Raw genomic sequence first — 13299 nt, forward strand, 5'->3', positions numbered from 1 at the left:
GTTGAAAAGTTCACGCATAGAAATGAAAAAAAATGAAAAACCTAAACGTTATTCAAGCACAGACGTTCATTATTTACCCACAATTTGATATGTCATAAATTCAATTACGTTGCTTCCTACTCAGTGGAAACTGACAGAAGCACATGCGTGCGTGCACATGGAACTGCTGGAAGCGTGCTTCTGGTTGAACTGTGGTCTGAACTGTGGCTGAACCCAGAATTACGGGAACAAAAGAGGGGTTCACCATGATGAAGATAGAAGGTACTGGATTCTGGTGTGCTGTGAGTGTAGAACAAGTTCATAACTAAGAAAGAAAACAAAAGCTCATTGGCCCTTTATTTGATGTTGGCAGCAGTCTCCACATTCCAACCAGGGACCCAGATGTTCAACAGGTTTGCATGGTGAACCCTTTTCTGTTGAGGAGCCAATACTGTAGCATTTATTCTTATTCATGTAGGCCTAACCTTAGTTTTAATAGTCTGACCCCACTGTATTAGGAAAACATATCCTAAGAATGCAGAAAATCTGTCACATCTGTCATGTAAAATCAACTATCAAAAACCTGACCTTGATCTTTTGATGTAACTCACATGAGGCTGCTGAGGGGAGGACGTCTCATAATAATGGCATCAAACACCTGGAAACCATGGAAACCATGTGTTTGATGTATTTGATACCGTTCCACTGATACCGCTCAAATCATTAGCACAAGCCTGTCCTCCCCAATTAAGGTGCCACCAGCCTCCTGTGTTTCACAGCATGGTGACGAAACATACAGTCAGAACAATGCCAGACAATCCACATTCCAGAATATAATCCACAATGTTATGTTATGATGAGAGGGTCCGTGTGATCACAGTGATCTCTTCTAGCTGATCAGGCGTTCTAATCGTCTTATAGGATGAAGTCACAAGCCTCTGTGGCTGTTTGGCTTGGCTTCTCCTCTCTCTCTCTCTGGGCGCTGCTGCTAAAGGTGAGCTACAGGTACTCAAGACAATGATGATTGGTTGCGTCTAGCTAGCCTCCAATAAAAAAAATTACATTTAGAGAGACGGGTCCAAGTCAAGAGTATTTCCTTACAAACATGAAATTGCAAATACACCGAACACAAATATAAACACAACATGTAAAATGTTGGTCCCATGTTTCATGAGCTGAAATAGTTGATCCCTGAAATGTTCCATAAGCAAAAAAAAAGCTTATATCTCTCATATTCTGTGAACACATTTGTTTATATCCCTGTTAGTGAGCATTTGTCCTTTGCCAAGACAATCCATCCACCTGACAGGTGTGACATATCAAGAAGCTGATTAAATAGCATGATCATTACACAGGGGCACCTTGTGCTGGGAACAATAACTCTGAAACTCTGAAAATGGCACCGACAGAGATGGTCGCCTCGCTTTGCGTTCTTAGGAAACTATGCAGTATTTTGTTTTTTCATGTATTATTTCTTACATTGTTACCCCAGGAAATCTTTAGTCTTATTACATACATCCCAGGCACCGGCCAGCGTGTGAGTGTTCGTCAGGCACCGGCCAGTGAGTGAGTGTTCGTCAGGCACCGGGCAGTGAGTGAGTGTTCGTCAGGCACCGGGCAGTGAGTGAGTGTTCGTCAGGCACCGGGCAGTGAGTGAGTGTTCGTCAGGCACCGGGCAGTGAGTGAGTGTTCGTCATGCCAACAGCAGAATACTGTGAACTGTGACACACTGTCACATTTCCTCTTAGGTTTAAAATACAAGTGATCCTGTTACAGACTACACATGGCCCAGGGTAAGCAGGGTAACCTTTAAGGGAGATCACGCCTCACTGAAACCTCCCCCTGGAGCTTTCCTTTCATGCAACCTGGTGCTTCTCCTGCCCGTGGTTCCTTAAGCATGTAACAACACAGTCCCACCAGACTGACAACATCTTCTGCTCACTGTGGCGACCGTTGCATCGCATGGGTGGCGGCTGGGCCTAGTAGCAAAAATATCCTCTCTGTGTCTGTCTGGAGTCTGAACAGGCATGTCACCACTTGCCCCATGCTCACAGTAACCACAGAGTTTCGGTATGTGATGTGCCACAGACAGAATTTTACTGTAGCTGCAAGTCATATATACTGTATAATAGCCTACAGTAAGTGTTGTGTATCTGAGGTGGTTGTTGTTGATGTCAGGGTTCAGGAGTGCAGTGTAAGCCTGTGGCCTGTAGCAGGGTTGAGAGAAAACATCAAGTGCCTTATGGAAGGGCTAAGACAGATATTAGCCACAAACAAAATAAGATCTATAACATCCATAAAGTCAACACAGTAGCACTATACCAATTGCTACATTTTTGTTTAGACAGTGGGCAATGCATGAATTTCCACTATAGATCAAATCAAATCAAATGTATTGGTCACAAACACATGGTTAGCAGATGTTATTGTGAGTATAATGAAATGCTTGTGCTACTAGTTCTGACAGTGCAGCAATATCTAACAATTCCACAGCATATACCTAATACACACAAATCTAAGTAAAGGAATGGAATAAGAATATATAAATATATGGATGAGTAACGTCAGAGTGCATAGGCTATACAGTATATACATAGGAGATGAGTAATGCAAGATATGTAAACATTATTAAAGTGACTAGTGTTCCATTTACGAAAGTGACCAATGATTTCAAGTCTGTATGTACTGTAGGCAGCAGCCTGTCTGTGATGGTGATGGCTGTTTAACAGTCTGATGGCCTTGAGATAGAAGCTGTTTTTCAATCACTCGGTCCAAGCTTTGACGCACCTGTACTGACCTCGCCTTCTGGATGATAATGGGGTGAACAGGGAGTGGCTCGGGTGGTTGTTCTCCTTGATGATCTTTTTGGCCTTCCTGTGACATCGGGTGCTGTAGGTGTCCTGGAGGGCAGGTAGTTGGCCCCCGGTGATGCGTTGTGCAAACCGCACCACCCTCAGGAGAGCCCTGCGTTTGTGGGTGGTTTGCAATTGTCGTACCAGGCAGTGATATAGCCCAACAGGATGCTCTCAATTGTGCATCTGTAAAGGTTTGTGAGAGTTTTAGTTAACAAGCCAAATTTCTTCAGCCTCCTGAGTTTGAAGAGGCGCTGTTGATTACCCGAGACTTCCGAGAATGAGATTAGTTAACACAAATATTTACCTACAGTAGTTATAATAAGCGCCCCCATCCCTCTCTCTCTGTTTATTGGGTAGGTTGTTTCTCAGTTGGCGCTGTGAGCTTTGATTCATGGCACCAGCTGCAACACTCTAGTTGACCCACACAAAACCCCACTAATATGACGTCACATCATAAGGCATGACACAGGGATGAGGACCCGGTCTGGGGCATGACGCTCCCGTTAGAGTGTAAAACTATAGCAGCTGGTGGCTCTGATCTCACATGAAAATAAATTGCTCCTTCCACGTGACTTTGCTGTCTCACGCCGCAAATATGAATGGGCCCCTCTAACAATGAACCCAGGAAGTGTATTCCTAGACACACTGTCATCTGTTACTGGAATGTGTTAATAGAAATGGAAAAAACACATCTTAACTTCCATGTCATTGCACAGGCCCCTTTAATTTATGGGAATCCCAGGGATGTTCTGATGCCCTTTGCATGCCAGATCCTGGGATTGAACCGCTTGACTCCGTGGGACACATCGTCACTCTTCTAGGAAGAGACTATAGATGAGACAGGCCACCAGGGAGACTCCTGAAGCCACTGCCACACCTACAACACAGAGGAGAGGAGTAGTGACTAATATGGAGGAGAGGGGAAAAGTAAACGGAAGGCGAGAGAGAGAGGGTATGCTGCATCACAACGTACCCATGGTGATTTTGCGCCTCTGCTGGATCTTGTACACCGGGACCCAGGTGCTGTCCATGCCTTCCTCTGAATCTCCAACCAGAATAAAAAGCCGTTAGACACCCAACTTACTCTGCTTCCTAACTTCTTCCTATCGGCTTCCTACCAGCTTCTTACTGGCTTCCTAACTGCTTCCTACCTGTGTCCTACCTGCAGCCTACCTGTGCCCTACCTGCTTCCTAAATGTGTCCTAAACTACAGGCAGAAAGGCTGCGAGGAACCACCTTCTCTATTGTAACACATATCTGATGCCTGGGGGAGATCAATGACTTCAGCTATGTATTTTCTTCTGCTTGTCTTTTATATATATATATAAAAAGAAAGAAAATCCATACTGATGCTCAATCATCTGTAAACCACACAGATGAGACAGGTCACAACAAGATCTGAACACACACTGTAACCGTGTCACAAAGGGCACAGGTATCTTATTGAGAAGTATGCTATGGGTGGGACAGAAACTGAAACTCGGGAGGAACCTTATAACAGCAGGTAGACCCGGGTAGTGGCAAAAGTAAAAAGAATAGAATAGAACAAGAATATAACTAGTATCTATGAATATGACGATTTGTTGACAGCCTGCCCTACGTGCATTTTAAAACATGACATCAAGAGGAATAAAGTTGATGACAGATCGACAGGCATGTACGAGGAGGTAACAACATTTACTGCTGTGACATTATCCGACCTGTCTGTAGGCCTACTTAGAATAGTGATCAAGTCACATTTGACACTCACTTTCCAAAATGCAGCCAAGTAAATCTTATCGCCCTCAAGGAACATCAAGACATCTATCTGACCAGCAGATTATCTTTTGGCAACTTTATGAGAATTTGGGTTCTATTTCAGACAGCATAGACGGAGCTGAACCAGTACCTAGCCTACCTTGGTGCCACTCCAACCTGCCCTGTACCAGCTGCTGGGTGATATGGAGCTGCCCATCAGGGATGGTGAAGCCTGCCCACTCCCTTACCCTCTCCTGGACAGCTGCCTCTGTCTCAGAGGAGAGTATGTAGTCACACAGAGAGATGCCAGTGTCGGGAACCAGGAAGAACACCCGCTTAGCCAAGGGCTGGGAGCCCATGAATGCCTTCGCTATAGAGACACACACACATAGACACATGCAAACACACACACACATGCAACCATGCAAACAGACACACACACAGAGACATATACATGGATATCTGCAGGGTCACACATGCACACAGATATATGCGTACCTGTTTTATATACGAAGGTCAAAGATTGTTTTTACATATTTTACAATTACTCAAGAGCCTCTGTCAAATCGTCATGAATGATGCTGGTTGAGTGTACAGTACAATAAAAACTACAGTGCCTAACCATCGCCATCTAGTGGCATAGCTGCGGACTAATTATTGAATTTCAAGGCCATTTAAGACCTACTGCACTGGTAACTAACTATTCATGTATCCTACCTGAGTTTTCATCATTTATCAGATGTTCAAAGAAGTTTTTGGCACTGCTGTAGACACTCCTGATGATGTCCCTCTTGATGTACTGTGAGTGACATGGACTCAAGGTCATCAAAAAGTCATCACAGAGATGCAGCTCAAGTGTTTGAAATACTGGTTGCCGGACTTATTGGTGCCCACAGTTGCCTACCATGGTGGTGGTCTTGGCAGTGGTCCTTGCAGGGTTCATGTACGCTCTGCACCCCAGACTCCCCTTCAGTCTCAGGATACAGCTGCATACCTGTACTGACGCAGTGGACGGCCTCTCCCCCAGCTTGCCCCCTGCCTACAAGACAACCCAGAGAGAGAGAGAGAGAGAGAGAGAGAGAGAGAGAGAGAGAGAGAGAGGAGATTGCAACGTGGGTTCACCTGAACCTCTATATGGAGCAGATTTGAGCCCGTTACACTGATCCATTACAATGTAAGAAAAGTAAAAGTACAACAATCCGATACAATACAACAATTTTTTTTCTTCTTCTCAATATTCATATTCATATTCCCACTTACCGCTGGGATGAAGATCTGACCTTGAATCTTTATCCTTTGTGAATTGTTCCTCTAAAGAACATACAGGACATAAACAGTTGTCATTCACAAGGATCGTCAGCAACGACATTGCAATATTCAGTTGCACACCACACCAAACTTGCCTTAGTTGGGGGGTTCAAATTTGTCTTAGCTGGTAGATTTTTGTTGTTGAGGAGACAAACACTGGCCTCAGTCTTCTTTGCCCACCTCATCATCCCATCCTAACACGGATAAGATGTATTGTCACTTTGTCAGTAGAAGTAGTGGTGGAAGACTGAATGTGTAATAAACATATAACAATAATAATGATTAAACTAGGCCTCTGTCCAAATTGGCACCACATTCCCTATATAGTGCACTACTTTTGACTGGGGCCCTAGGTTACCTTCATGGCCTGCATCAGACCGTGGCGGGTCTTGTCCTTGATAGGGAACATCAGGTCGATGTCCATGGGGCAGACTGCAACAGGCCAGAACGCTGTCATCCACTGCAGGTAACTCCATGTCGCAGATTTAGAAGATTTCTGGAAGACATCAGGCAGTAAGTTAACGTTAATCAACACTAACCAGGAACGAGAGTTCAGCCATTTCTCTCCTTCTCACCCTGTACCCCCCCCCCCCCACGCTGCTACTCACTGTTTATTATCTATGCATAGTCCCTTTACCCCTACAAATGACCTCGACTAACCTGGCCGGTATCCCCTGTATATAGCCTCGTCATTGTTATGTCATTTTATTGTGATACTGTTTAATTGTATTTTTTACTTTAGTTAATTAAGTAAATATTTTATTGAACTGCATTGTTGGTTAAGGGCTTGTAAGTAAGCATTTCCCTGTAAGGTCTACACTTGTTGTATTCGGCACATGTGACAAATACAATTTGATTTGATTTGCAGTGAATTGCGATGTTAGAAGATAATACACAGGCAAATGAATGAATGAGTAAAATGTTGAAAATCTCAACTCTGTACTCACACTAGGTTCTTTAATGTTCATAATCCAGCAAGTCACTCTGTGATGAAATTGCTAAGAAAGAGTGTGTTCTCTATAGTCTTTGTGTTATGTGCATGTGTGTCTGCGTGTGTGTGTCTGCATATGTGGATGTGTGTGTGTGTCTGCGCGTGTCTGTCTGTGGATGTGTGTCTGCATGTGTGTCTGCGTGTGTGTGTCTGAGTGTGTGTCTGTGGATATGTGTGTGTGTCTCTGTGTGTGTCTGCATGTGTGTGTGTGTGTGTCTGCGTGTGTGGATGTGTGTGTGTGTCTGCGTGTGTGTCTGCATGTGTGTGTGTGTCTGCGTGTGTGAATGTGTGTGTGTCTGCGTGTGTGTCTGCTTGTGTGTCTGTGTGTGTGGATGAGCGTGTGTGTCTGCGTGTGTGGATGAGTGTGTGTGTCATCAGCAGTGGAGACTGAGTAAGAGGATACTTGTTGGTGTTGGAGCAGATATGAAGCATCACTCTGTCATTGGTGTCCTCCTCTGAGAAACCCCAAAGCCTGTCCTCGGATACACGATTCTCCACAGCAGCCATAGTCTAACAGAGAAAATGCAGACAGAATACAGACAAATGGATAAATCATCAGATAGACAATCAAACCAAAAACATCTAAAGAAAGAAAATTAAGAAAAACAAAAGCTTGAAATTTGACAAAGAAGAAATTCCTGCCTCACCCGCCTCATTTTCATATGGCTCTCTTTGGTCTGATGGGACGGGGAGACCACAAACATGCCCATCACAGACAGTCCTCCGGGAACCATGCGGTTCAGCTTTAACAAAAGGAAAAATGCAGGAGTCATTAACCAAACCATAGACACTTGAATATCATAACACTATAATACCACAGTACAACAGAAGATCCTTTCAGAAAAAAAAATCCTCCATATTTCTCAGGCATGTTCTCCAATAAATCTCACATGTTCTGCGTGATCTAGGATGTAGTCTTTGTCATCCTCATTCATCAGGCCATCAGGATTGTCCTCCTTTAGTGGGGTCATCGCTGCATGCACCACAAACTCCCCCTGTAGCAAAACAAATGTTGATCAAATAAAATTATATTGCATTGGATAGCCTAACATTAGAAAGATGGACCATGTCCCCTGACATACAGTAGGCCTAAATGTCTCACCTGTCCAACTAAAAGTCCAAGGATGTAAGATGTGCTTGCTTTCAGGTTAGCAAAGTATTTCTCCACTGCAGCATCAGCAGTGATGCCTTTTCCCATTCCTTTCCCCATTTACACCAAGTTAATCTGCAATTACAAATGAAGATCAATGAGAACTTTACAGTATAGGACTATAGGTAGGCATTGTCAGTGTAATAGAAGAATGCAAGATTATATCATCAAAGAAACCTACGGGGATTTTGTTTCAATTTCAGACGTTTGGGATTCTGTTATCGTCCAGTAAACACCACTTGACGTCTCTTTTCACTTCGCTGAGTTTCCACTGCCTCATCTCCTGAACGGGTGATTCGAGAACATGTGTGACGTCATAATGCCGCAATGCATTGTGACAGAAGGAAGTTCAAGCATGTCCTTTTTTTTAGAACGTTATTCATCGTAATTTATCAAAGCACAGTAGTCTATGCAGTGCATTTATAAACGCATATTGACCATGTTCAATCAGACAAAACATGACCTTCATACAAAAAAATCCCCACTTCGTCTGTTTCTCCCTGTATTTTCTCGCCGACAGATTTAGGGGCGGAGTCATGCCTCTCGCTTCGTCTCTTCCTCGCTCAGGGCGCGGTTTTCCAAAAGCATTTTAGGCAAAATTCATCGTCGTTTAATTAAATCTCCGAGCTGTTTCCCAAAACCATCGTTATTAACGTTGCACTTGAAAACGCTCGTAGTCTAATGCTTGCCTCAGACCACTCGTAGAATAAATAATTTCGTCGTTAAATGCTATTTTGACCATCCGCTTCACTTTATATACAGGTTTCAGCTAAACATATAATCAAATGGTTTATCCGTCTCTCTTTGGCTGCCGATAATTTCAGAACAAAGTTGACTCCAAATAGCCTACAAAGTTGCCAATGTCTTTGCATTTTATACAAACAAGTGATGTATAAAATTCTGCTTTAAATTAAAACCTAGATGACTGCATTAAAATATAAACAGTAGGCTATAGGCCTAATTCAATCATATTGAAATACATTCCATGTTAATCAATTGAGTTCTATTTTGCTACTTGTAGGCTACTGTCTGTAATTTGTCTCAATATATTTCATGATGTGTAGACTAACATGTGCGCAATGATGTGCCAAATCTGTGATTTAGTGCATTTTTTGTGGGTAAGCATTAGACTAAGATTCGTCAATATTTGCAGCCGTATGTGGTAATAGGAGTTGATAAATCGTCAGTAGGGATTTGTGAAATAATTCTAATGATTTTAATGGAGAAAGCTGATCCGAGAGCAGCACTCCCTTGCTTTCCAGCATATTAGTATCGACACATGCTCCGATGACCATTAATATCTGACTGGTGTTTTGGACACTGGAGAGTGGGGTAAGTTGAGCCAATTTGTACATTTTACATTCACTCCTTCAAGAGAAATATAGTATTCTTCCTAACAAAGATAGCTAGATATATTTCAGGATGATGTGTAGCCCTGGAATTAATCAAAATTCATGTAAACACAACAGTTTTGAAAACAGGACAGGGTAAGTTGAGTCGCAGGACAGGATAAGTTGAGTTGCAGGACAGGGTAAGTTGTGTCGCAGGACAGGGTAAGTTGAGGGACAGGAAGTTGTGTCGCAGGACCGGGTAAGTTGAGTTGCAGGACAGGGTAAGTTGAGTCGCAGGACAGGGTAAGTTGAGTCGCAGGACGGGGTAAGTTGAGTTGCAGGACAGGGTAAGTTGTGTCGCAGGACAGGGTAAGTTGAGTTGCAGGACCGGGTAAGTAAGTTGTGTCGCAGGACCGGGTAAGTAAGTTGTGTCGCAGGACAGGGTAAGTTGAGTCGCAGGACAGGGTAAGTTGAGTCGCAGGACAGGGTAAGTTGAGGAACAGGAAGTTGAGGTGCAGGACAGGGTAAGTTGAGTTGCAGGACAGGGTAAGTTGTGTCGCAGGACAGGGTAAGTTGAGTTGCAGGACCGGGTAAGTAAGTTGTGTCGCAGGACCGGGTAAGTAAGTTGTGTCGCAGGACAGGGTAAGTTGAGTCGCAGGACAGGGTAAGTTGAGTCGCAGGACAGGGTAAGTTGAGGAACAGGAAGTTGAGGTGCAGGACAGGGTAAGTTGAGTTGCAGGACAGGGTAAGTTGAGTCGCAGGACAGGGTAAGTTGAGTCGCAGGACAGGGTAAGTTGAGTCGCAGGACCGGGTAAGTAAGTTGTGTCGCAGGACCGGGTAAGTAAGTTGTGTCGCAGGACAGGGTAAGTTGTGTCGCAGGACAGGGTAAGTTGAGTCGCAGGACAGGGTAAGTTGAGTCGCAGGACAGGGTAAGTTGAGTCGCAGGACGGGGTAAGTTGTGTCGCAGGACAGGGTAAGTTGTGTCGCAGGACAGGGTAAGTTGTGTCGCAGGACAGGGTAAGTTGTGTCGCAGGACAGGGTAAGTTGAGTCGCAGGACAGGGTAAGTTTGAGTCCCAGGAGGTTGAGTCGCAGGAAGTTGAGCTAAATCAAATTTAATGGTCACATACACATGTTGAGTAGATGTTATTGAGGGTGTAGCTAAATGCATGTTTTTCTAGCTCCAACAGTGCAGAAATATCTAACAAGTAATATCTGAAAATGTCACAACAAAACACACAAATCCAAAGTAAAGGAATGGAATTAGGAATATTTATACTACCGTTCAAAATGTTGGGGTCACTTAATGTTGGGGTCACTTAATGTTGGGGTCACTTAATGTTGGGGTCACTTAATGTTGGGGTCACTTAATGTTGGGGTCACTTAATGTTGGGGTCACTTAATGTTGGGGTCACTTAATGTTGGGGTCACTTAATGTTGGGGTAAAAACCAGGGCCTGTAGGACCTGCCTTGTTGATAGTGCTGTTAAGAAGGTAAAAACCAGGGCCTGTAGGACCTGCCTTGTTGATAGTGCTGTTAAGAAGGTAAAAACCAGGGCCTGTAGGACCTGCCTTGTTGATAGTGCTGTTAAGAAGGTAAAAACCAGGGCCTGTAGGACCTGCCTTGTTGATAGTGCTGTTAAGAAGGTAAAAACCAGGGCCTGTAGGACCTGCCTTGTTGATAGTGCTGTTAAGAAGGTAAAAACCAGGGCCTGTAGGACCTGCCTTGTTGATAGTGCGGTTAAGAAGGTAAAAACCAGGGCCTGTAGGACCTGCCTTGTTGATAGTGCTGTTAAGAAGGTAAAAACCAGGGCCTGTAGGACCTGCCTTGTTGATTGTGCTGTTAAGAAGGTAAAAACCAGGGCCTGTAGGACCTGCCTTGTTGATAGTGCGGTTAAGAAGGTAAAAACCAGGGCCTGTAGGACCTGCCTTGTTGATAGTGCTGTTAAGAAGGTAAAAACCAGGGCCTGTAGGACCTGCCTTGTTGATTGTGCTGTTAAGAAGGTAAAAACCAGGGCCTGTAGGACCTGCCTTGTTGATAGTGTTGTTAAGAAGGTAAAAACCAGGGCCTGTAGGACCTGCCTTGTTGATAGTGCTGTTAAGAAGGTAAAAACCAGGGCCTGTAGGACCTGCCTTGTTGATAGTGCGGTTAAGAAGGTAAAAACCAGGGCCTGTAGGACCTGCCTTGTTGATAGTGCTGTTAAGAAGGTAAAAACCAGGGCCTGTAGGACCTGCCTTGTTGATTGTGCTGTTAAGAAGGTAAAAACCAGGGCCTGTAGGACCTGCCTTGTTGATAGTGTTGTTAAGAAGGTAAAAACCAGGGCCTGTAGGACCTGCCTTGTTGATAGTGTTGTTAAGGCAGAGTAGCACTTTATTATGGACATACTTCTTCCCATCTCATCTACTGTTGTATCAAAATCTGATATTTCAGTTTTTTATTTTTATGTTTTTGTTCTGTCAGGATGGGTTATTGTACGTAGATTGATGAGGGAAAAAACTGTTTAATCAGTTTTAGAATAAGGCTGTAACGTAACAAAATGTGTAGAAAGTCAAGTGGTCAGAATACTTCCTGAATGCATGTGCATGTTCATGTCAAAAAGATGAAATGCATTTTTAATCGTCTCTTGTCCCTCCTCCCTCATCAAACATACATTTGGCAATTGTGTGTTGCATTTCTCCTCTTTTTATTGCAGCTTTCTTGCACACTGGACCAGGCAGGAGCTTTGCCTCTGATGCTGTGGCTGCATGTCTACCAGCGGGATGAAGAGAGGCAGCAGGGAACATGCTGTCAACTATATGAGGTGGGACTACAGGGCCACGTTGCATAGCCAAACATTGTCAAACGTCATCCCGGTTGCTTCTTCTTGGTTCCTAGTGAATGTACACCCCCAGGATATTACTCTGGGTCCTGTATTATTAGTTCAACTCTGATATTCAACCACATGAGGGCATACCATACCTGCCCATAAGAATAAAAAAAACATCCGCAACACTGCCCTGTTCATTTAGTAGTTGCCCCCAGTCCAGAGATGGTCATAATGAGGAGTTATTGATCAATAGAGGTCATTGATCAAACTATTGATTAACATTGCATGTGCAGTGTTATGGCCATAAGTCTACAGAAATTATTATACAATAACATAAACCATGTTTTTTTAAACTGCTAAGTCAATTATTTATCAACTGAGAAAACGGCTTCGGTATTATTTGAGAATGGTATCATAGAGTATGATGTCACCTCAAGGTCACAGGTCATGAAAGGTGCCTAATGAATCAAGTGTCCATAGTAATATTCATTGTGGCAATTTGGGAGTCCTTCTGGCTAAAATGACTTTGTAGAGAAAAAACAAACCACCAGGAAACTTAGGGGCATAACTTGCCAACCATAATGCACAAGGTTCTTTCCCAGCCTCTTGAGTAAAGGGAGAGAACATTTCATTATTTATTGATTACATATTTGAAAGATTAACGCACACAATTCATCCTCATTGATAACCTTAAAGAAAGAGACCAATAGGAAAGTCTTAATAAGTGTGTCTTGTTTCTGAGGCATCTATCAACTTGGATGTACTTCTGTCCTTAAGCTGTTTGTGTCTATTAATGTTCTGTATTATGTCATGATTCATGTTTTGTGTCGACCCCAGGAAGAGTAGCTGCTGCTTTTGCAACAACTAATGGGGATCGTAATAAAATACCCCAAAAATACCAATACAACTTAGCTTCTCTATCTCTCTCTCTTCCTTCGTCCCCCTTTCTCTCTTCCTCCATCCCCCTTCTCTCTCATTCTTGCGATCTCTCTCTCTTCTTTCTATCTCTCCTGCTCGCAATCCCTCTCCCCACTCATATGAGTGACTGTAATTGGCACTGTGTCTTTTTTAAATGGTGAGGTAACAACAGACGTTGTCATGGTCTTCACTGATCAAAACTATGCTCTCCCTCCTCAATGTTGGT

The 13299-nt window shown here is 43.6% G+C and overlaps 2 protein-coding genes across 2 annotated transcripts; both read right to left on the reverse strand.

Moving 5' to 3' along the window:
- Positions 1–2805: 2805 nt before the first annotated feature.
- On the reverse strand, positions 2806–5911 carry LOC110524783. Its single transcript, XM_021604693.2, has 6 exons — positions 5832–5911; positions 5476–5610; positions 5289–5370; positions 4732–4941; positions 3808–3879; positions 2806–3711 (listed from the first exon to the last, which is right to left on the reverse strand). Exons 2-6 carry the CDS (start codon positions 5512–5514, stop codon positions 3644–3646), a joined length of 471 nt encoding a protein of 156 aa, XP_021460368.1. The 5' UTR covers positions 5515–5610; positions 5832–5911; the 3' UTR covers positions 2806–3643.
- On the reverse strand, positions 5690–8306 carry LOC118936343 (protein odr-4 homolog). The gene is made up of 10 exons (XM_036979079.1): positions 8202–8306; positions 7973–8095; positions 7761–7865; positions 7518–7613; positions 7274–7380; positions 6827–6863; positions 6238–6375; positions 5975–6073; positions 5832–5882; positions 5690–5701 (listed from the first exon to the last, which is right to left on the reverse strand). The coding sequence occupies exons 2-10, from the start codon at positions 8078–8080 to the stop codon at positions 5690–5692; spliced, it is 753 nt and encodes a 250-aa protein (XP_036834974.1). The 5' UTR covers positions 8081–8095; positions 8202–8306.
- Positions 8307–13299: the final 4993 nt, after the last annotated feature.

This window comes from Oncorhynchus mykiss, chromosome 5 (genome assembly GCF_013265735.2).
Source record: "Oncorhynchus mykiss isolate Arlee chromosome 5, USDA_OmykA_1.1, whole genome shotgun sequence".
NCBI lineage: Eukaryota > Metazoa > Chordata > Actinopteri > Salmoniformes > Salmonidae > Oncorhynchus > Oncorhynchus mykiss.

Coding starts and splice junctions, on each gene's coding strand:
- LOC110524783 (XM_021604693.2), bottom strand. CDS start 5,514: ATGAACCCTGCAAGGACCACTGCCAAGACCACCACCATG. Junction 5,371..5,475: donor CTGCCAAGACCACCACCATG/GTAGGCAACTGT, acceptor TGTCACTCACAG/TACATCAAGAGGGACATCAT. Junction 3,880..4,731: donor CAGGTTGGAGTGGCACCAAG/GTAGGCTAGGTA, acceptor TTCTGGTTGGAG/ATTCAGAGGAAGGCATGGAC.
- LOC118936343 (XM_036979079.1), bottom strand. CDS start 8,080: ATGGGGAAAGGAATGGGAAAAGGCATCACTGCTGATGCTGCAGTGGAG. Junction 6,864..7,273: donor ATCTGCTCCAACACCAACAA/GTATCCTCTTAC, acceptor ATTTCATCACAG/AGTGACTTGCTGGATTATGA. Junction 6,376..6,826: donor TGAACATTAAAGAACCTAGT/GTGAGTACAGAG, acceptor GATGTCTTCCAG/AAATCTTCTAAATCTGCGAC.